The sequence below is a fragment of the Helicoverpa armigera genome, chromosome 7 (assembly GCF_030705265.1).
Source record: "Helicoverpa armigera isolate CAAS_96S chromosome 7, ASM3070526v1, whole genome shotgun sequence".
Classification (NCBI taxonomy): Eukaryota; Metazoa; Arthropoda; class Insecta; order Lepidoptera; family Noctuidae; genus Helicoverpa; species Helicoverpa armigera.
This window is the reverse complement of record NC_087126.1, coordinates 9,584,544-9,608,605: the sequence shown is the minus strand read 5'-3', so window position 1 is coordinate 9,608,605 and position 24,062 is coordinate 9,584,544. Positions and strand designations below refer to the sequence as shown.

Genomic DNA, 24,062 nt, shown 5'->3' with positions numbered 1-24,062 from the left:
TCTACGAGCTGGCTGTAAAGTATGCTCTAAATAATTTATGAAAAGATGCAAATGGTACTTAGTATGTAACTACGGCGGAATACTGCGGTACTAGGTACATTCTTGCCTCCCAGAGAAATTGTTCGCGGATATTTCGAGTTTGTGTAAACAGCGCTATCTATGAGTGAGGAGAGTGTATCAACTACTAGTGCACGTCTACGCCTAACAATGGGCTTATGAGATAGATGGCAGAAGTGCCCTCGCCCCGGCTTCTCTTAAAGCGAACATTAGATAGGTACTGATAGGTACACAGCCAGATATTAGGCATATTGACTAAATATTATTTCAGTTAGCCAGACGTAACTTGGGAAAGTCTGAAGTTATTTAGCTGGACAATACAGTAATTACCACAGAGATAGGATTAAGTAATTAAGGTAAATAAAGACAACATTTCAATTTACTTTTTTATTCTCGCTAGGTACCTACATTTTACGATACCTACAATAAATTGTACTCAATAGACTGGCGACTTCATGCATAACTAACATAATTATTCAATTAAAAATACCCGTAATGTATTTCATTGTAAAATACTTTAAACTTCTGTCTGCAACTTCATTGTAGACTTAAATATATGCTGTTTGAAGTACTTCAATTCCTCTATGCTTTCAAGAATATCATCCACGGACCGATGCCTGAACTTTTTCTGTGGCATGAGTGAAAACTCTTTTTGGTACCATCTCTTTGCTAACTCCTTGATTGTGCTGACATCTATAACTCTGTAGTGTAAATAATTGTCTAGTATTGGCATGTACTTTCTTATAAATAATCGGTCCATGTAGACACTGTTTCCACCTAGAGGGCATTTCTTCTCTGGTGCATGGGATTTGACAAATTCCAGAACTTGTTTCTCTGCTTCCTTGAGGGTAACGTTTGATTTGCGGCTAGCCTCCGTCAATCCACTCTGTAAAAATAAAGGTAACTTGTTAATTCACAGTTAAAAAAACTAATCTGTGATTTGTGTGGAAGCAAGGCAAGACCTAATATAAAAGTACCTATATGTATAAGAATCCTTATAGTTTAATTGAATAAATTTTATTGCATTACAAGTCTGTCATGAAAATATTCCTATACAGACTGTAAATATGTCCATCTCATTGATGCCTTTGCTCTTTGAGTTAAAATTTTGAATGGATTGCAGACGTAAGGAATATTTTATATGCTGGCTTAGACATAAATGTGATCATTATCAACCATAGACCACATTCATCTCCATCTTCTGCCTGCAGCTTTTAAAACATGCAATAATATCTGAGTTCACAATTATTAGTAAAACTAAATTATAACAATATTAAACAGAAGAAATCAATACCTCACCATGCTGACTAACACACCAGTCATTCATGCCATCCAGAATGCTATCCGGCTGGTTTATAATAATGTTGGGCCCTTGAGCAACGATATTCAAGTCAGCATCTGTCACAACACAGGCTATTTCCAAGATATGGTCCTTTTCTATATCCAGACCAGTCATTTCCAGGTCTACCCATACTATTCTCTTGGCTGCATTCTTAACGGCTGATAGGGCCATGGCGGGAGAGACTTTGGCACCTGAAAAAAAGTAATAAATCGGTCAGTTGGTCGCCTATCACATAGGTAAATTAAATAGGTATCAAGTACATGGCTTTAGAATGAAACAGCATGTTGATGTCGTATTGAAGAACCTTGTAAAAACATTGAAGAATAAACGTAATAATTGCTATATCTGCAAAATTAACTCTAGGAATATAAAAAACTCCGCCCCTAAGACGACCCACTGACCAAAAATTCTACTCCAGACTGCAAAGTTATTCATGTTTTTATGTCCAACGTTAGAAATGTATGGTCCAAGATTGAATATACTTACGGCTCGAAAGAAGCCTGACAGGAGGTTTTGTTAAATTAACAAAACTTGATTTTAAACAGAAGCGTACTATATTCATTTATTATTGCTGAAATGATGTATACTTCGCTAAAACCACAGTATTTTATCAATAATTTGCTTGGTTTGAGGTTATGCTCGCGAATATTTCTGTCAATATTTTTTTGACAATACGTAATCAATAAACTATAGCACGCCCAGTATTTTAAAGTAGAGGCTGCTCAAGTTTTGTGTCCGATTTTTTAAAATTATTTACTAACAAAGTAATATTGGATAATTTAAGCTAAAAGTTATACATAATCATATCGATTAGAAATAAATTAAAAATAATTTATTTTAGTGAGCGCTTAACATAATTTTTTTGGTTGTAAGACTTTTTTTACTAAAATGCTTCTCTATTTTTCATCTAAATAGGTCGAGGTTGATTAATAATGGGGATATATAGTCTATATTTTTTATCTGTGCTTCGTAAAACTGACCGTCTGTGATTCTGTGATTCTTCTCGATTGTCATGGTGTATTGAGGGTTGATTTTGTTTTTGTTACAATAATTTCAATATTTTCCAGTAGAAAAAGCCCTGCGAACAGCAAACACGATGAACAGACTAATAATTAATAATTGTCGTTGCATCAGGAGATCGAGTAAGTGTACAAAATGTTGTAACTAATGTCATATTACTGTATCTTAACCTAAGCGGATTTTGATTGATTATTTTAGACACCTATGTACCTATGACTTCATCGTGGAAACACTAGTTTTACGTAAATGGACCATGTCGTACTATTTGTAAATACAGAACATGATATTGGATGTTTCTGTCGATGATTACTACAACACATATATTATCTAATTATTTTTTTTCTTTCATCATGACCGTCACATGGTTAGTGCGGTTTCTTTTCATTGATAAAACAAAATTAATTAATAAGAAGTTAACGGCGAGCTAAGTTGTTTTTTCTGAGCCAACCTGAGCTATTTTCTTTCTGTATTATCTTGATTCAAACCAAGACAGTGTTGTTGTGAAGTATTTAATTTAAAATCAATGAGAAAATATTAATATTTCTGTTATTTTTCTAGCAATACTTTGGGACAGCAGACAGTTTCAAAACTTTCCATACATAACACTTTCAAGGTCGTTGTCATATTATACAACCCAGCCTATCGGACTACATCATGATGTCACACAGAAGCCGTTTAACACAAGAGTGCACTGGCACCCTCAGTTCATCAGACCATTTTCTATCAGCAGATATTACTTTGATAAAGAACCTCTGAAACCATCCTCTAAAGTTGAAGCCTCTGTTGAAACTATAAAGAAAGGCATAGAGGAAAAAGAAAAGTCGCCAAAAAAACCTGAAATACAGAAGAAAAGTCTTAAAGAGCGCTTTATGAATGAGCTACGGCATTACTACCATGGTTTCAGACTTCTTTTTATTGAAGTGAGGATCTCAGCAACCTTGTTCTTTAAAATTTTAAAAGGTGAAACATTGACTCGAAGGGAGCACAGACTGCTGGTCACAACCATTGGTGATCTGTTCAGAATGGTTCCATTTATTGTATTTGTATTGGTTCCATTTTTGGAATTTTGCCCTTTTATATCAAATTATTCCCAAATGCATTACCATCAACATTTGAAAGTAGTGATCAGAAAGAAGCAAAATTAAAGAAACATTTAAAGGTTAAGTTGGAAATAGCCAAGTTCTTCCAAGAAACATTAGATCAGATGGCTCCACAAGCTAGCAATAGGCATTCAGAGCTTGCCCGGGAGTTCTCCAGTTTCTTCACTAGAATCAGAACATCAGGTGATGTTGCAACCAGTGAGGAGATTATGAAGTTTTCTAAATTATTTGAAGATGAGATCACATTAGATTCCTTACAGAGACCTCATTTAGTTGCTTTGTGTAAAGTTTTGAATGCAACTACTATTGGTACAAGTGCCATGTTAAGGTTCAATCTTAAGATGAAGCTGAGATCATTGGCTGCTGATGACAAGGTGATTGCTAAAGAGGGTGTAGATAGTTTGAACTTCAGTGAGTTACAACAAGCATGTAGAGCGAGAGGAATGAGAGCCTATGGTGTGTCTGAGGAGCGATTAAGAAAGGAGCTGAGGAATTGGCTTGACCTATCATTGAATGAGAAGGTGCCTCCATCGTTATTGCTGTTGTCAAGAGCGCTGATGGTTCCCGAACATGTGCCGACTACGTACAAGCTGAAGGCAACTATTTCTGCCCTGCCAGAACAAGTTGCCACACAGACAAAGGCTGCTATTGGAGAGAAGGAAGGAAAATTGGACTTCAAGGTATTATTATTTATTACTGTTACTTATTTTGTTATTACCATCATAATCAGTAGTATTTTAATTAATTGTTGTGCAATTATATTAATTTGTTTAGTCTTTTGATTGCTTATATATTTATGACATCAAACAAACAAACCTAAGATGAACCTATAGAACTTGCAGATTGTACAGTATTCCATGTTGCTTCTATAAAATCAATTTGTTATACCCATTAAAATAACAAACAACTTATTGGAGATTAACTTGTCAAATTCCAGACTAAAGCAGATGCCATTAAACTGGAAGAACAGAAGATCAAGGAAGAAATGAAGGAGTTGCAAGAAGCAGAAAGAGAGAAACAGATCCTTGAAGCTAAGAAGAGAGAAAAAGAAGAACTCAAAGACAAAGCACCTATCATTGACTTGGAGAGTGCACCTATGGTCGATCCTGCGCCCGTCATCATTGTCGACGCTCCTAAACCGAAATCTGAAGAAGGTCTCTCTGGCAAAGACATTGAAGTTATTGAGGACGCTTTAGAGAAATTAGGTAAGTCCATCCTTACATATTGGCATTCATCCATTTTTCTCCATGTACCGAAGTTCAAGTTTGCGTTGTTACCTTCATAATTACATATTCAACTCATTTTCGTCACGTGTATTAATAGATTCCGTATGTCAGACATGTGCTCAAAACGTGAGTGTAAGACATGATGAATGGAACTTTTATTTATGTATCGTATTCAATTTGCTAGTGGCTTTGTCGCCATGTTGATTTGTTTTCTTTCACTGCGTTTTCCTTATCTCAGTGGAGTGATCTGTGGCGGTAGTCAGGCTGAAACTCGTTTCCGGTAATAACCGGTTTATCTATGTACTTTATCATCTTTGTTGCACATTGCACTTTGTTATTTTATGTAATGTGAAGTTAGTGTGTTTACAACTGAGTTAAATTAGTAGGAAGGATTATAGATAGAGGTTTAATTGTTGTGATAAAAAAATTCTGATGTAATGTGAAAATCCTGCTTCCAATTAGGATATCAATTTATAACGCCCTTATGGTAACAGATTCATTCTTGTAGTGAGTTAGTTGCATGAGCGAGTTACCCATTGCATGAGCATTAATATGTATTTGTCTAATTATCAATATTATTTGGCTCGTATCCCGATAAAACTACCACACCTGTTATCGTCATTTAACTTTCAATATAAACGAATAGTTTATGTTATAAATTTTCTTGAGATATAAAGTTCCTCTTCGCGATTTTTTCCCCGATATCTGATTCACGAATAATGAATGACGGAAATTTTTAATCATTCAGATGTAGAGTGTGAAAATATTCCTAAGAAATCGAAGGTCATGGCTGTAAACACATACAAATAGACCTATTCCCATTAATAATAGTGACTTCCCAGTTATTTATAAGCCCTAATGGAAATGCAACGTATTTGGCAACATTGCAACGTTATTTCGTGGAATTACTCAGATATTTCTATAGGCATCCATAGACTATATGTAACGCCGTACATAGCCGACTATGAGTCATAGTGTTTGTAAATACAGACTTCATGGATGGAAAACTCACGAGCTCTATAACTAATTCTGATATTATAATCGATTTTAGATTAAGTTCCTTCAATTTAAATCTGGATTTTGGGGTCGAATTACATGTTCTTCTTAACTGTAACAAATACAGAAGCTATTTACAGAAAATATCACATAGGTAGGTGATATTTTTTTTTAATAAATCTTGCAGTGCAGGTAGAGTTTTTTTGTTGAGTTTGCAGTTTAAAGTTAATTTCGGTAAACAAACATTAAACTGAAATTGCATTTACTCACGGACAAAGAGTTGCCCTGTAGATTTATAACCCAGCGTCATAGAGTGGCGCTCGATCGCAAGGTCGCACTATAATAATTTTACTATGTAGGTATTTATGAGCATTAGGACCATTCTTGTGGCCGATATAAAGAAGTGTAAAGATTTCATGCAAAATCGAAAATCTTCCAAAAATAACCAACCATAACCAATGCGGAAAAATATTTCCGGAAAAGGAGAAAATATGCTGCGCGGGCCCCAAATTAAATTGAGGAAGATGACGACCCATTATATTTACAAAATGACTCGAAAATTATATTTGTTGTTGAAGTATTTGTGGTCATCTTCTGTAAAAATGTTACTTTCGAACTACAACGGTTCATGAGATACGGCCTTCTGACAGAAGGCCAGTAAAGTCTTAAAAATACGGTGCCGTTTTTCCTTTTGGAAGAAAGAAAGAAAACAACTTTCGTCAACCAGTTTTCCCTATTTAGTATTGTTGTGCTGGACCAATGCCAAGGTCTGATTTGCTGTTACGGTCGTCCATTCACCTTTGATCTGAGATTTTGGCTTTACTCACTTACTATCGTCAGATCTCAGTGTTACTGAGAAGTAATGTTATCTGTGCCAGCTTTTCAGAGGATTTTAGTGATGCATAAACTGAGTTTATGTGGTTTCTGTGAATTTTGGCAGAATGCAGAAAGGCTTTAAGATATTATTCTAGTCTGCCTCGTTGATCTACTCGTCACAAATTACCTTTTGAGTCCTAGGTCAGGCCGAAATAGCTCTGTAGGTTTGCTGAAACTTTTACAAAGCTGCCTTAACCCTGTAAGTTTGGGGAGATACACCCCTGTGTCTGGGAGGGCTCAGGAAGGCGGCGGTTCCCGACTGTTAACCAGCAATCTTCTTCATTACGATTCGTGTCCCGGGTTGATTTAAGTTTTCTTATTCGCTGACTGCACCAATTTCCATCAAAACTCATACATAAGTCTCTTGTATTTCTTGGAACTCTCATTGAACCCCTCCAAACGGATGAATGATTATAAACTAAAATTCCCTTACCATTGTTCTTATTATTGTTATTAACATATTTCTTCACTCATCCACAGCCGAACAGAAGAAGTCGCTGCTCCTGGAGAAGGAGAGCATCCAGGAGCTGAAGGCGGAACTCCTCGACTACAGTGAAGATGTCAAAGAGATGCAGGAGATTGTCAAGACTAAGCAAGCTGATCTCAAACTCTCGAAGGGTGCTCGCAGGTATTGTAACACTGTGCTAATAAATTATAGCTGTTTTGCATGAAACAATTGATAGAGAGAGAACTCGTGGTTGAGCATCTTAATGTATTTCCTAGCTTTTGCCGGCAGTTTCAACCGCGTTCCCTGGGAACTTTGTGGATAAATAGGGTATCTAACACCGAATATTTTTTCAAATCTAACAAGTCATTCCTATGATTAGGTGCCTGTTTATGTATTGCGTAAGTTTATTTAAGAACTAGACTCCATAACAATCACATATTATAGATTAATCGGATTTTTATCTTCTTTATCCATTACTGTTACATTATTTACTGCAAAAGTTGTCTTGTTTGATCGATTGGCACACATATCTATTTACAACAATATCATTCTGTTACCGGTACAATGTTCAGATATTAGTGTATTACATAATTCTATTTATCGTATGTTTTATGTGATAAGACTAAAAAGGTATGACGCTAATTTCTGCTGTAAGTCTGATATAAATAACTAGTTGTTTCCCGCGGCTTCAACCGCGTTCCGGAACTTCTTCCTGTAGCGGGATAAAATATAGCTTATGTTGTGTACCCGGAAATAGGCTAACTTTCCAACGAGTTTTTCTTTTTCAAGTCGGTTCAGTAGCTTCGAAGCCTTTACAAACATAAAATATTTCCTCTTTATAATAAGTGTTGATATACATAGATGGTCCTCACTCCTTTTTGGGATATCACTGTTTATGGTTATTTCACTCATAAACTGGTTGATTGACGATGATGTCACAAGTCTTCAATATTTTCGGTTCTAGAAGCAGTTTGTTTAATGCGAAGTGAAAGTGCATTGACTGGTTCTAAATATGGTATACATTCATCTAGTATGACGTTAGCAGAGGTCAATGACACTGAACACGTTTTGCCAAACAGAAACAATTTGAAAACAAATATTTTGTGAGAACTTATACACTCACATTTCGACAGTTATATCACAAGACCATATAATAAGGGACGATCCTTTTGCTGTCAATACAGCGTTTTAGAGTCGAAGTTTCCACTAAAAATGAATTAGTAAAGAAAAGTTTTAAATAAAAAAAAAATATTGTTCACAGATTATACAAGGCTGTCAACAACATGATAGGAAAACTGGACGCAGCTTTAGCCATGTTAGACACCAAGGAGAAAGCCCTCAAAACGACACTGGAGCAAACCAAATCCGAACCACAAAAGGCGAAGGAACAACTTATCCAAATTGATGAACTCATGCATTCCATAAAGAGCCTACAAAAAGTACCTGATGAGGCCAAACTGAAGTTAATTCAGGACGTACTCGGAAGGCTGGATGATGATTTCGATGGGCAGTTGAAGATTGATGATGTTTTGAAGGTTAGTACCACTTTTCATTGTATCGTAGGGAAGTCGTTAAAGGATCCTATTGCTGTGGGTGCAGTGGAAAGTAGTGGCAGACTTTTATTGACTCAAAACCACCTTTGTTCCTTCTGGAACCCTTTTTGTGCCACATAACTGCCACTGAACACTTTCTAACAATCCCACAGGCCCATGATCTTATAGTCATTTACTGGCACCTAAAAAGTGGAGAGTGAGGTAGGCGCTCCTGAGCATCTAGACTAAAAATCTACCCCAACATAGATAAAGCTAGAACGGGATGATCTAGATATGCATACATATGGATGGAATTGTACTATTTTAAATCAATCAGATATACCTACAATCATGATGAAAACTGATAAGAATGTTATTACCTATTATAAAAAGTATGTCAATCGGATTAGAAATGTTCTTGTTGACATTGCAGACTATTTATTGATTTTTTACAAGAATAGGCAAAGCAAATTTTTATACAACCTTGGATAGATAAAACTCAGAGATAAGCCTTCTTTTGACCTTTACTAAAAGTGAACTAAAAATATATATATTATGGTTTTATTAATGATTCATTAGCTACCACGTGTAAAAATTGCAAAAATGACCTAACAGTTCTCAAGGTCAATGTCGAGTTTTCACCACGATAGCAAACACGTGACTGCCAGCTACGTATCTAATTCCCCGCGAGTGATTATAGACGCGATAACAGAGTATACGACCTCTTTTAGTGTAAACGCTAGACTTCCTTGTTATCTTTAGCAATAACCTTCATGGACAATAAAAAAAAAAACTGATATTTATAGTCTTGTACGACTCAATAAATAGAATGTATATGTTATGTCCTTTGTCTATAAAAATGGATTGTAGGATTACGTAACCTTTTGCCTTTTGTTTACTTGTACGGAATTCTTAAGGTAGCTGTACTGGATTGTGTCTATATTATACAGGTTTTGCTATAGATTCGCTTTGCTAAAAGTACTGAATAAAATGACCCAATCGTGCCAGTGTTTCCCTAAATAAGCGCGTTCAAGAAACTAAGAAACTTTTCAGCTTTACAAAATTAGCACTTATAGATTGAAATAGCTAATACCTATATGCTTCCTATACGAGATATTGAAATTAGATACAAAGATATTAAGCAGATGTGTCGATATATTTAATAACATGTAAAATGACCTAGCAAAAGGTCAGAACGTTTCTCATAGGTCATTGACATTTTAACATTTGTAAATGTTTTTCAATATTTTTTTAACAACTTTTTCATAATGAGGTTTGTATATTAACGTGACGAATTGCACGTAATACATATATGTGTGAGTGAGAGAACAATAGTCTCGTTTATCACCTGTTTATCATTGAGTGCAAGTTTTAAAGATTTTTAATGATAAATGTTTTGTCTATAAATAAAATATAACAGAAGTTTATGTCTCGTAATTTTCTTAATTATTGCATAAAATTGACAAATAACTGCTGCTTATTGACTCAACTTAGCAGACTTCTAGAATCCTACTATATTGTTGTAAAAATGCAAAAGTTTGTATGGATGGAGTATGTATGTTTCCTACTGCCATATACACCAAAACGACTGAATGGATTTGAAACCTGGCAGTAATATAACTTAGTCACTTAAGACACAAAACTTTTGCTTTGGATACATTAACTTTTATATTACAGAAAAACTTGTCACTTTTTGGACCCATGTGCCTTCTACTTTCAGACTTCGCTTTTCAATTTGTGGTTTACTAAATTACCTTATTTTTCTCAATATTTCAGATGCTAGAAATCATAGGCAACGAAAACGTGAACCTCTCTGAGAAGCAGATGGCCGAGCTGATCGAGCTGCTCGACAAGGAGGAGATACTCGAAGTCGAGAGCAAGATACAGAAGGCGCTCGATAAGGCTGCCATCGCGGCCAAGGAGCAGGACAAGCCTAGCGACTCCGAAGGGAAGGTATGTCACGTCACTATACCACTATACTCCTTTTAGTTAGGTGTTTAAAGAAAGGTAAACAATCTTGATAGGACATGATCAGTCAAAATTGATGAATAAAATTATCTTTAGCATGCGCCAGGCGTTAGGGAGTTGACTTCAGACCTAAATTATTTGACGTGATTTGCCGGTGACAGAAAAAATTTAAATTAAATATGAAACCCGCTTTTGTCACGACATAACATGAAAACAGCTTGACCGATTTGGCTGAAAATCAGAGGGGAGGTAACTTAGACCCGGGAGAAGGTTTTTGTCACCATTCGGCTACGGGGCGCGGGTGAAATCGCGGGCGAAAGCTAGTTTCAAATAAAACTCCAAGTATTAAATACAAAGTTCCAAGTATATAATGCCTGCACTACAAAATTACATTATATTTCACAATATTTACGGTCCCAAAATTGTTTGATAACAAATCAATGCACAGTTTATTGTCATCTTTATCTCCCAGTCAGCTGTTACGAAGTTTAATAATAAGGAAAGGCCACTTTCGATAAACTTGTTTGTGTAACAAAATGCTGTATTATAACTACGCTATTCTTATTCCAGAGTTTATTCGACATTATTCGAGAAGCTCAGAAGAGGCGGGAACTGAAGAGAGCGGCAGCGGCACAGACCTTAGCCAAGAGCGAAACTATCGTCACCAAACCCGAAGAGTCCAGTAAACGGCCCGAAAGCCACTGAGTAATGTAATTTTACTTAGTCAAGGTGTAAATACTATACTAGTGGATATTTCATACTCATGTTTACGCCTTCCTGCTGGTTTAGGTGACGGTAAATTAGCAAAGATGGCGTTCGGCGTTTGTATTTAATTGAAATAAGACTTATTCGGGCACGTGTAACGCAACGCAACTTTTTGTGACGTCATCCGGTATACGATAAGCTGTCACGGTCTGATTGCTGAGCAGTTGCACTGTCAGAATGTCTTATGTACCCGCATATAGCATAGCTGTTGTACTAGAGTAACGACATACATATTTATGTAGAAGAACTAAATATTAACGTTAACGTTTAATTTTATGAATGTGTTACCCTAATGACAATAAGCATTTTGTAACATGTAATCAATCACACATGGATATGTAAATAACGTTTTACTTATTTTATATATTATATTATTATATAATTAATTACCCACACTTTCTACGCCGTACAAAGTTGTTCGATTGTTGTCATGTTTTTATTTATTCCTGATTTTTTGTTGCAAATATGTATTGTATTACGTTGATGCATTTCTGTGATCGCTATTCAGTTTAAGTTTTATTTTAGTTTATTTTAGTGTTTATCAAAAATATGTTGCGCACAAATTGTGGAGCGATACACTTTTACTTCTTTCAATTGTGAATTGGAATGAACGGATATTATATTACTAATACTGCTAAATACTTTCCTAGATACCTGACTACTTATAACATTGGATGTGTATATTATGTATAATATAAACTGTAAATGCCAAGTGCTGTTCAGAACAGTTGCCATGTAAAAGTTTCGTTATTTTATCTCAACCGGCAAAATATTCATTTATTGTTAAAAGTGTATAATCTGAATACATTCTGAAATCAATTGTATAACCTCTGTTTTATCAAATCTTCAACTGTTTATGACGCTACGTGTTACAGTTAAAATTCTTTCCTTAGTTATGTAATTTTTGTGGGGCATTGTTATAAAATTCCCTTTTTACTGCCCTGCCGTCAGTATTGGTAACATTGTTTTCCAACGAGTCAGTGCTAACAAGTACATCGATTTACTGGTATTTGATGTACTGAAAAATAAAGTTTTAAAGAGTAAGAGAATAAAGAGATCGATGAAATTATTTTGTTTTATTTTCTACGTTTTGTAGCTTTCGCCTTGATGACCTTGAGAGTATTATTCGCATAAAAAGTTGAGAACATTCTGGTGGCCTCATTGATAAATCCGGCAATGTAGCTAAAATTGCTGGATTTATTGGTTTGTCATAACTAATACATTTCATGATTGTAAAAGAAAGTGCAGTGGTATTATTCTATTTTGTAAAACAATTTAATCTTTGGACTCTGGCCTTGATGTCTACAGCAGAAATTATTTGTCTATTTTTCAATTTGCCGCCTCTAGGTGGCGTGAAAGTCAAGCATCCGGTTTGAAATACTGAACGTCTATTGGTCGATCAGTAACATCGTTATACCAGATTAGCCAATAATCAAATTTCGACGAATCACAAGGTGCATGAAGTGTAATCACGGGCGGCTTGGCCGCCATGTTTAATGATTTTGAAAAGCGAAGCCATGCTATTGGTCAATAACACAAGACGTCATTCCAGTCTTTTGACGGAGTTGCGCAAAATAAAATAATTTTGTGACTCTCACTCACTCATTGCGGCTGCCATGTTTTTTTTCATGTGGGGTGTGTGTATATTGATATAACATGATAGTTTAACCCCGTATAAACTGTTACAGGTGAGTAATTTCTCTTGATTTTGATCGTTTTTACGTGTCAATACGGAAGTAGGTCCATGGCGCGTCCTCAGTGAAAGTGCATCATGTAACACTGTCGCCTTCTTGTGAAATTGCATCGTATCGTAGTTGAAGTGAGTAGTATGAGTATGACTCAGATCAGAACGATGATAAAAGATCTGCCGTGCCGCGCGTGATACTATTCTTTGTTGATGTGAAGCAAAAAGTGTTGATTGTGAGGGTGACGTTGCGAATGCGAGGAGGCTCCGTCCGCGTTCACCCTCACTCGGGTGACGTTTTGGCGCCATCGACCCATTTAGCACGGCGGGGCGGGCATGGTACCCACGACACATCTAATTCTTTGTGCTTGCTAAATCTCAATGACCTTTACATCAAAACATTGAATGATAGTAAAATTATACGTTTTATTTTGCAGAAATAAGGGGTGCACATAGTGCGTCATTTGTTATTAGCTAGTGACAATGCGATTGCATAAAAATTAAAGCAAGCGCTGCATTAGAAAAAAACTGACCCACTAGCAAAGAATAGGCCAAAGAAATTAAGGATGTATTAGTAACGGAGGAATTAAAGGATCGATTTATATCACACGGCCCACGGCGATTGTAAAATGGACTCACGATTATTATACAAGATGATGGTGTTTGATAACGGCAGACACTATCACGGACAGGATGCGTAAGCATAAGAGAGAGAGTCAGGCGTTTGCCTGCTGGCCTGCCACGTCGAGAGAACTTCATCAAACTCCACACTCCATCATCTGATACCCACACACTTGGTACAGGTAAGTCGCTCCAATTCTTACTTCACTCACATTCATTGCAATTCTATGTAAATATTTTTGTAGTCACTATCACGTTTTGTGCAGTCAACAGCCAGATTTTATTCAGCCAGATACCTATAAGGCAGTGACTAGGTGATTATCATGAATAAATAAATTTAGTACAAAAGTGAATAGAAGAATTTTCTAATGAATTAGCTACATCATTCAGTATCTTGGCATGATCTGTTTAGTAAATAAATGATAAGTAGGCTATTAAACACTATTACCGTAACTGGAAGTAATTATGAAATAGTGAATTACCAACTCGTTAGTGATCAAATAATAATCAGTATAAACTAATTATTGTTTTTTCAACTGTCAAGAGGAAATGCAGTGCTCAGTAACACTGGAAAGTGACCATAACAGTGGGAATGTAAAAATGAAGACAATTAACAATTATAAGAATCCTTACAAAAAGGTCGGTTTTACATCTATTCCAATGTTATATGTTTTTTGTAGGCAACATGATAATATTTATGTTTTTGGTTGGTTATTTGTGACACTAAAATGTATTTAGATGTATTTTTCCTTGTGGGAGTGGTTAGATTGTATTTTAGTTATGGACGTGTTGCCTGATAAGCAGGAAGTTTCCTCATTAATGATTGTTGCCTATGAAAGCACCGCACCACTGTATTTTGTTGTCCCCTTTGGTTTGCACACTAGTTTAGGAGCATCGCTGCATTCTTCCTTTGTTCCATTGTTAAGTTATTATTTGCATTATCATTGTATGCATATTTTTTTCTGCACTATCCACTTTTTGAGTATCATTTCAGGATATAGATAAAACATTGATATAACAAAATTATTTTGCAATCCATAATACCCGTTATTTTAAGTTTATATTGGTACCTCCCACTTGTGTTAATTTCTGGATGTGTATTTTTATAATCTAGTGAAGCTGATGTTTTATTATTTCTTGTTATTTTGTGGTTGCAATACATAGCTCTTTTCTAATACATAAATAGCCCTTTTCTAATTGACTTTAATGCATTTACTGCATTGCTAAAGATAAAGCAAAATTTCAAATTGGTTAAGGTTCAATTTAAGACTTCTCTAAAAGTAATGCCATGTAGGTATGCAGTATATTTTCTGCAGCCAGATATATAGCTCTACAAGGCTAATGCAGTAATAAACCTGCATGTTTTATCAAAAATGTTTTAATGCTTATATTGCAGCTACATTGGTACAGATGACTGGTTCAAATAGGTATACTATTTGAAAATTGATTTTTTTATTGATTAAACATTAGTCCTTATGATGTAATCGTATAATAAAATGTATGATTTGAGTATTTTTATAATATAGTTGTGTTAATTTTTTCAGGAACCTAATCTTGACAACATTGTTGATCAGCTGTGCACACGACTCCAGGACATCAAAGATCAAGAAAGTGCATCACAAGTAGGCATGCCCACGTGTTCTCTAGAAGAAACTGAGGCTGTTCGACGATATTACGCTGCGTTTCCGGCTTTGAAAAAGGGTCGAGAGTCGCCATTACCGTATTATCTTCCACCGCCAGCGTGGTGTCGTAAATCAGCGGCAGATACCAAGATCAAAATGCAAAGCGAATTGTCAGTGTCTAAAGATTGGAATACAAAAAATAAAAAACTAACATCAGGCAAAGAGCGACGTAATTCATACCACGGTCAAAAGAAGAACAACAAGAAACGTTGCAACAGTTACAGTAGATCCTTTGACAGCAAAGAGATACTGCCTGAGTGGGTAACACACGAGGGTGTCTGGGACATGGAAACTCAAGACCCGGTGAAGGAGTTCATCAGAGCCATAGCATTAGACGAGGGTTACGGAACTTGCGAGAACACCGTCACAGACGAGATCAAAGAAATAACACAAGGCAAGATCGGAATGAACGAAAACATGGTGCCCGACTGGGATGACAGCCTCGACCTCGACGCCGAGTGGGTCATCACTGAGGACCTCAACCCGCGCGTCCGTACGCCCATGGAGGAGGAACTCTACGCTAAGTTCGAAGCCAAGTTCGATCGCAGCATCGAAGCTCTGTGGTCCAAAGACCAGAATACACCCGATGACGAGTATCAGGACCTTCCGATTGACTTCCAAGATCTGCTGTCATCCCCCTCCGATCGCCTGTTTGCCGACCCGTCCGCCGAGAAATGCAGTCTCATATCTCTGACCGAGAGCATTTGGTCCACTGAAGCGGCAGACTTCCCGCCTCCGCTCGACCGCGGAGACTCGCCTTCGCGCATCGCCGACGCTCTGCACGACCGCTTCAGGCCGCTCAACCTGACCGACGTGGTGGCCGAGCCGGAGCCGCGCGAGCTCGAGTCCTTCGCTCTGTACGAGGGCGACGAGATCTACGACGCGCTCAGCACCGTCGCCCACACCATGCGCTCCTTCACCGCCATCAACCACAGCCGCGACCGCAGCGGCTTCGCCGAGGTGCCGCCGCGCCGCGCCCGGCCCCCGCGCGCCCCGCCCGCGCCGCGCTCGCCGCCGCCCCGCGCCGCGTCCCGCCCGCGCGAGGACCTGCTCACCTCCGCGCGCACGCACTTCCGCCCCATCCGCCGCGAGCCCGACGCCGAGCCGCCGCGCTACGCCGACGGCGACACCTTCGACATCTGCGGCGACCCCGACCCCGTGGCCTTCCGCCGCAGCGACTCGGGCGGCCTGTACCTCGGCGCGGGGCTCGAGCGCTACCTGGAGTACCGCGCCGCGCGCACCATCGACTACGGCCGCCTCAACCTGACCGCGGCGCAGCGCTGCCCCGACCTCGACGAGCCGGGGCTGCGCCTGCGCTTCCCGCTGCGGCAGCGCGACGCCGGCGTGCAGACGGACGCGCCGGTGGCCGACGCCGCGGCCGCCTGGGCGCCGTGCGAGGAGTGCGGCCGCGCCGCCAAGAAGATGCGCCCCAGCGCCGCGCGCTCCATCTGGAGCTCCCGCGCGTGTCGCGCCTGCGCCTGCCCGCCCGCCGCCCCGCCCGCCCCAGCGCCCGCGCGCGAGGAGCTGTCGCGCGAGTGGGAGGAGCTGGTGTCGGACATGAGCGAGTTCGGCGAGGCGGCGCGCGCGGACCGCAAGCGGCGGCACTCGGCGGCGCTGCGCTGCGCGGCGCAGTGCACACACCCGCACGCGCGCTTCCTGCCGTGCTGCACGCTGGCCACGGACCGCCCGCTCACGCGCTAGGCCGGTGCCGAGCTGCGGGGCCGAGGCGCGGACGCTGCCGAGCCGCCTCGGTGCTCATCGTTTCCTTTCCCGATCTATCGTCCTACACTCTGTATATATCTTTTTCTTCGAGCGTATTATTGTTTGTATGTCGAAAGTGAGAAATCGCAGCTTTTCAAATTCGAAAACGACGTGCCGCCGTGATCGGTCTCGAGAATGATGTCCCTTGTGGCTCGATTGCTCCTTCAAGTGGCATTAGAATGAAAAAGTTAGCAATAAAATAGGATTAATTAGCGAAGCCTTAAACGTTACTTTCTCCGAGTGTCGAGGGTTGTAGAGGTACAAAAGTGGAAGGCTAGAAGTGCTAACATATCTTATGATTGTAGATATTGAAGGAAAGGAGGAGTTATATGTAACGTTAATTTTAGTTCAATGTTTTCTTTGTAGAGATTTCATAATGATGTAGGAATGTTTGATGGAATGCTCTCGCTTCATTGTCGATACTCGACGAAAATTGATATGTGCGAAAGTGTTCGGGATTGTGCGTTATTATTAAACAATGGCCTTGAAATAATTAGCAGTATTGCTGCGTGTTATATATTTATTTTAAAATGTTTTGTTGGGAAAATAACTATATATTTTATTTTAGTTCAAAATTACATGTTAACGCAAAACGAGGCGAGAGCATTTCAGGACAAACATGATAGGACGATTCTAATATAATTCTTACAATAATATCGTCCCGACTTGTTTAATAATTTGTTAATATAAAATGTAAGTAGAACAGGTATTTTATTTTTGTTAGTATTTTTCGTTTACGTTTCCAGGCGATCTAAATTCATTCAAAATTTTTATATCGTAAAGTAAATTGTTCTGTTTTCTTTTGCAACATTTTTGAACGCGATCTTTAATGTAAGGAGATATTTAGAGGCATCTCCCGTTGTCCAGCAGTGGGTACGCCTTTCGGCCGAGTGTTCGCGAAAGATGTACCCACAGTTGTAACTGTTCTAAGCCGAACTAGTGTTAGTGCGGCTTTGTGTCCGAGGTTCGAACGATATCGGAGGCGGACAGTTGTGGTTTGTCCATGTTGAATAAGTTTTACACGCGGCGATTTTATTGATTTGCCGCATAATATAATGTAGGTTGGCGAGCGCATCGCGGGTCAGTGTTCATTCTTGATACTTGAGGCCCGTTGCGTTCTGCCGGATAGTGGTAATTCGAGGTGTTAGCAGTTTTGTATGAAGCTGGACTATGTTAGTGGGGGGCGCTGCATGCAAGCCCCCTGGAGTGTCGTCGGATACGATGAACTAAGTGTCGTGCTCTTTGATATATGCCCGGCCGACGCTGTTCACCGTTTACGGACGTACGTTTTCGTTCCGGAAACAGTTGGTTAATTTTTTATAAGATGTGTCAAGCATTGCGATGCTCTGTGGCGGTATTACAAACGGTGAGCAGCGACGGCCATCAATTGTAACATAATTTACAGCTCCAAGTATGGATTGTAACAGTTCATATAGGCGTAACTGTTATTATAGTTGATGTAAAACATAAGAAGTGTATATGTTATATTTTCGTATATTTTCATTTTACACGGGGTGTTGTCTGGGCGCGGATGCCGCGTTAGCGCAGCGCCCGCTCGTCACGGCCCCACACAACTTATATTTATTTCATTTGAAAGCCTTGCCTAGTTACAATTTCATATTAAACTTTAATATTCGTGCATACTTTTCTATTTTATGTGTCGTGTTTTATATATTTATTTTTATGTAGTGTGATTTACTTCTGTTTGTAATAACTGAAAACGGAAAATGTAAAAAAAAATGTCATTGCAAAATTTACATCAGGAAGGCTATCCTTGTATATATTTAGTATATTGTGAAATTAATGTATAGTCATTTTCAGTTCTTTTAAATGATGTGTCATTATGTTCGCTAATTCTTTTGTCAATTTCCTTATCTGAAATATTTGATGTTATGTTCATGCGGGTAGACAAGTACATCAGTTTACAACTATACAATGTTTCAGATATTGAAATGTTCACGTACTGTCTAAAGCTACGTTATTAGAGAGGTTGGGTATTTTTAAACTCATTCAACTAATTAATTCACATTCATTTTCTCGTGTCACGTAATGTATTTCATTTTTCTGTCATAAGTTCATATTATATTGTACTTATTCCATTAACGATATTCGCTAAAGGATACCTCGATAAAAAATATTAGAAAAAGCAAAAAAAAATGTTTAGATTCAAGTCCGCATATAATATTATGTTTGATTAGTTATTAATCTAATGTAATGTGCCTATGCACTTGATTGTCTATTTATCCAGGACATCTGAGGATAATAGTTTTTCAGCAAATGTTGAAGGAATGCTTGAACAATTGTTGAGAAACAAAAGGAGTTTGCTGTGGTATTCGGTAACGGGGACTTGTTACAATCAAATATACGCCAAGCCTATGCAAGCTCCTTAAATATTGAGTAGGACGTGAATAAATCTATCAAGACAGCTATCATTATGTCATCAATCCGTTGCTCCCTCGTCTGATGGGTCACTTGCGTCATTTCACGTGTTCACTTGTCGCGTACTTTATTGCTGTGCCAATGACAAACTGACGTAAGTGGACTTACTGGTGGTTTATCGGTCCCCGCCAATCACAACTCTTTTTATGCGCCACAAAATCATTTGTAAGTGGCAAATAAGATCTTCGTCGTTATTGTAATAATATGTACTATTGGTATTTCAACTTTTTTACTGTCAGCAAATAACCAATGTTTGTTTTACACACAATACTTATTTCTTCTTGAGAGCAAACACTTTTTTCTGTGTATATGAAATTTGGACACGTAGCAAATCAGCACATTAAACAAATAAAAAGTTTAAAAAATATGATATATCTATTTTGCAATGTAGACACAAAATTCTAAATCTGTATTGCTCTCTCATCAGGAACAAGTCGGCTTGTAACCGATAGCTGTTAGTAGCCTTGGTTACATGCATATTTGTTGTTTACATTTCATATCAATTTATACATTTTATTTTCTTTATGAAGTTTCGTAAAATCATTAGAGATTTAAAAAAAACTTTTAAGCCGGGGTACGAGCAGTACACAAGGGATTTCACATCTTATATTTTGGGCGCCAAACTTTAAACTGCACTGCTAAAAACGAAAAAACCAAATAAAAAAAAATCACTAACCTTCAATAACTTACCACTTTGATGTTTTGTCACGAATAAGAATTAAGAATTTTCGATATTTCTAACTATAACTTATTGCGAAAATTGGCACCTTTATTTTGCAATTAAGTATAGGTAAAATAAACGACGATACTAGGTATGAAAGAGCTTTGAATTAGATTGTACCAAAATATGTATACCCATTTGAAAATTGTTAATTCATTTAGAAGTGGTTATCCCTGAAAATAGTTACCATTTTCATAATTACGTTAGGTTGTGCTCGCTACTCTGGTTCTTGCCACCTGTGGGAAGAAATAAAAATAAACGATCGATCCACAGTTTAGTTTTTTATTTCTTTACCTTTATGCCCTTTAAGTTAAAACACAACACGAATTCAAAGCCAAGCATTTGGTGTTCCGTAAACATCACCCAACACTAAGAAGTCTCAAGATGTAAGAATTAGAATAACAATAAAATAGTGGGCGAAGTTGTCGCTCCACTCAAAAAGCCAAACTTGAGTAAAGCTTGTTTCTGTCTTTTTCGCGCTCCCCGGCGCAAACGAGAGAGCGCTATACAAAAACCACGGTTTACACTTTCATCCATTGAAATGCACGCGGTGCTTCGTAGCGAGCGAGACGCCGGTTCAAAATAACAGTGAACCGTCCGGTCTTATCGAACTAAAATAATAACTCAAAGTAAACGGACGTTGCAGTGATACGAACTGATTTCACGTGTGATATTGTGTTTTGGACGCTGTTAGTGCTTGAACTGTTGTAATCAACGCCTGTTCATTTTTGTTTTTTCGGTGAAAGGTAAGTTCTTTTATTTATTTTGCTAGTTTCATTCAATGGATCAGTAACAACTCGTTTTTTACATGTTATAATAGTTTCAGACGTCCTAAATATAAGGAAGGAACTTACTTCTTTCATGAATTCACATTTCTAGATGTTTCGCAAACCATTTCCAGGGAGCTTTTTTGTAAAATCCTGAAAATGAGTCTCCTACCTTTAACGTGATAAAAACCAATTCCCTCATCCTGAAAGATCAAGTTGATTTGACCGAGTGCATAATGTGGGATCTAATCTATATAGGAAGGTATGGTTATAAATCTGTGATAAAACCGTTAGACCTAAGTCGGTGATGACTATTTTTTGCAACACAAAAACAAGAAAATCTGGTCGTAAAACGCTTTTTACGGCACATCTTACAAGCTTACACAGTCGCCGGCTTCTTCGAATCCCAAATATGGCATCCTGAACTGAAAATGACGGCTACGAAATCAATTGGTTTTGCCAGCTATTAAAATGTACAATAATAGGAGATAAAAACGGATAAGTACCTACCTACTTAGCCGTTATGTCTTAGTTATGCCTTATTCATTAGTCGTCAATGCGGCTGCGGAGCTTGTGCATCTAAATTCGAATCTAGGTGGTTATTGTAATGAATTGTATGATGAAGGTAGATTACCTACTTCCTTCGCTTATAAGAAGTAGCCTGTAAGGCTTGAAGCAACCCTTTTGTATTTACTCTGAATAAACAATGCCTAAGCTGAAGCACTGGTAGATAGGTTCAAGGCGGATTCGGAATTTCAGACATCTTCAATTATTCCAGGTATTGCCATAATTTGGGGTCAAATATGTCGATTAGGAATATCTCTATCCCTTTGTTGAGGGTATCGCTGATAGTCCTTGCCGCTGGTTGCCACTGCACCCACAGAGGGATCATGACTTCCTAAACAGTGGTCTACAGGTACACAGTTTGAATCTTGAACGACATTCAAATGCAGGCAAAGTTAAATTTATGGGCATCATTGCTGGTTAGTTCTGCGTCACAGCAACAACATATTGGAAGCTGAAGAGTGAGTTTTGGAGGCTTTATTTGGTTTTGACTTTGTTATATGTAATACATAATCAAAGCACGTTATGCACTATCTACCTAAAACTGATTATTTTCTGTGGCTAGTTACCTATGCATTTTAAGCACTTGCGTAACACCAGATTTTAATGAGTAAGCGGCGACTTTTTATTACTTTTTCGTACAAGGTATCTATTTTGTTGTAATTTAAATAATAAGCATGAAGAATTACGTGTCTACCTACGTATTGGACATTGCAATAGTGGTTAATATTACCTATGTACCTACTTATTATAATTTTTCGATCGGTAGAGTGGGATTTTAATAGATGGGTTCAAATGCAGATGCTTGGCCATTCTGATTTCCACAAATGGCTATTTTGGACCTGCAATTATTGTCAAATTGCATTAAAACAGCGGACCGGTACTAGATGTTTTTTTTTATCTTTTGTGAATTATGACAGCCTTTATTAGATTTATGTTACGAACTAATCCAAGATGGCAGCCAGCCACAAACAAGGCAAACTGCTGCACTATTGTTCGCAAAAGCATGACTTAAGTACGTATCTTACACTGTTTCAAGTGTTATAAATAATTGCTCTGAATTGACTGTTAACCGATTTGTTCACAATTTAGTTCTGTGACATTTTGTTTCCGCCAAAAAGGGAATTGTTAGTAGATTTGCAGTTTCAATACTTCGTTAATAGAAATATACCAAAACGGGACTATCTATTTAGGTAAACAGGGTTTCAGCTTATGTAAATTATGCGCAATTACCCAGTTATCTGCCTACACCTGTCTTTAGATTCCTAGAAATCTAGATGCTGGATCAAATCTCCAACGCGATAACTGGCCTTGCTTTAAAAATACTTTATTCAAATTCATTTATAAGGATCCTAGTAAGGTTCTGAATCTGATTGACTCATGCTTTACGAAGGTTTTTTTGTCCCCTTTTTGTACCTATGTATAAAAATAGCACAGTAAAATTATGTCACTTTCTGTAGTTATTTTGTATCTGCCATTATAAGAATAGAATCCGGATATTGCGGAGGCCTCGACCGGCAATAAGAAGTATTATCTAGGTGCAGTGGCGGCCCTAGGGGTGTGCGAACTGTGCCTTCGCACAGGGCCTCGCGCTACAACCCACACTCATATAAAAAAAATATAATTAAAAAATACATATATATGTTACGGGTAATGCTAGAAGCTGGAGTAAACCTAGGTTTACCCGGGTTGACTTAGTATTACCCAAGCTTCTTGGGTGAAGTCCGAATAATAAGTAAAATAAATATTAATTCAGGGTTTACCCATGCTCACCTAGGTCTACCCAACTCTGACTGGATAATGTTAGGTGTTGCGTAATTTTCGAGCCCGAGAGGTGTAATTCTAGGATAAACGTGGTACTATTGAGGAAATGTTCTCAAGGAATCATTTTTCTGTGTGTCATGATAAACTGATTGATATTGAAAATATATCATCAGAAAAAAAAGCTTACGAGAGGTTGAAATGAACAGTCGCTTTCAGGAGGCCATGGTTATAAAAGGTGTAATTGCAAAATAAAAACTGCTACAAAGAAGTGTTCATGCAAAGCTGCAGGAAAATTGTGAAATTCTAAATGTCACAGCAGTTTATCTTGCTCAAATAAATAATTTCAATTTGAACAACAACGACCGTTATTAGTTTTTATATTAAGTTTATGCTCTTCCAGCAATTACGATCGCCTTTGTATGTTTTTTAAGTTTAAAATGACCTTGGATTTTCATTTCACTAATTAAGTAGACAAATTTTTAACATTACCCAGTCAGAGTTGGATAGACCTAGGTGAGCATGGGTAAACCCCGAATTCAAATTTATTTTACTTATTATTCGGACTTTACCCAAGAAGCTTAGGTAATACTAATTCAACCCGGGTAAACCTAGGTTTACTCCACCTTCTAGCATTACCCGTAACATATATCTGGTCCAAGAAAAAAAATATTTTTCTTTATTTATTTCTCATTCTGCGTTTACTTTTTGAGTTCTCAATTTAACAAAAAA

At 37.9% G+C, this 24,062-nt stretch overlaps 4 protein-coding genes across 6 annotated transcripts in view; 3 read left to right on the top strand and 1 right to left on the bottom strand.

Annotated features, from left to right (window-relative positions):
• Positions 1–429: 429 nt before the first annotated feature.
• Positions 430–2,084, bottom strand: LOC110371930 (probable oligoribonuclease). Its single transcript, XM_021328396.3, has 3 exons — positions 1,886–2,084; positions 1,352–1,590; positions 430–943 (listed from the first exon to the last, which is right to left on the bottom strand). The coding sequence occupies exons 1-3, from the start codon at positions 1,959–1,961 to the stop codon at positions 575–577; spliced, it is 684 nt and encodes a 227-aa protein (XP_021184071.3). The 5' UTR covers positions 1,962–2,084; the 3' UTR covers positions 430–574.
• A 274-nt stretch (positions 2,085–2,358) lies between these two features.
• Positions 2,359–12,396, top strand: Letm1 (Leucine zipper and EF-hand containing transmembrane protein 1). The gene is given in 8 exon segments (XM_021328384.3): positions 2,359–2,541; positions 2,978–3,484; positions 3,487–4,199; positions 4,457–4,724; positions 7,098–7,245; positions 8,327–8,600; positions 10,374–10,550; positions 11,136–12,396. Coding segments are annotated over 8 exon segments (2,268 nt in total). The 5' UTR covers positions 2,359–2,495; the 3' UTR covers positions 11,271–12,396.
• A 460-nt stretch (positions 12,397–12,856) lies between these two features.
• Positions 12,857–20,510, top strand: LOC110372721 (uncharacterized). 3 transcript variants are annotated; one of them, XM_049847407.2, is made up of 4 exons: positions 12,857–13,018; positions 13,452–13,817; positions 14,180–14,274; positions 15,180–20,510. In XM_049847407.2, exons 3-4 carry the CDS (start codon positions 14,185–14,187, stop codon positions 17,016–17,018), a joined length of 1,929 nt encoding a protein of 642 aa, XP_049703364.2. In that variant the 5' UTR covers positions 12,857–13,018; positions 13,452–13,817; positions 14,180–14,184; the 3' UTR covers positions 17,019–20,510. The 3 variants fall into 3 exon arrangements, with proteins under 3 accessions (XP_049703364.2, XP_049703366.2, XP_049703365.2); XM_049847408.2 differs by lacking the exon at positions 12,857–13,018 and adding an exon at positions 13,132–13,353; XM_049847409.2 differs by lacking the exon at positions 14,180–14,274.
• Positions 20,511–20,768: 258 nt separating this feature from the next.
• Positions 20,769–24,062, top strand: part of LOC110373062 (leucine zipper putative tumor suppressor 2 homolog) — an 85,710-nt gene continuing 82,416 nt past the window's right edge. Inside the window, exon 1 of the mRNA XM_064035395.1 lies at positions 20,769–20,984. The gene's annotated coding sequence lies outside the window, so the exon portion shown is untranslated. The remainder of the gene's footprint in view (positions 20,985–24,062) is intronic.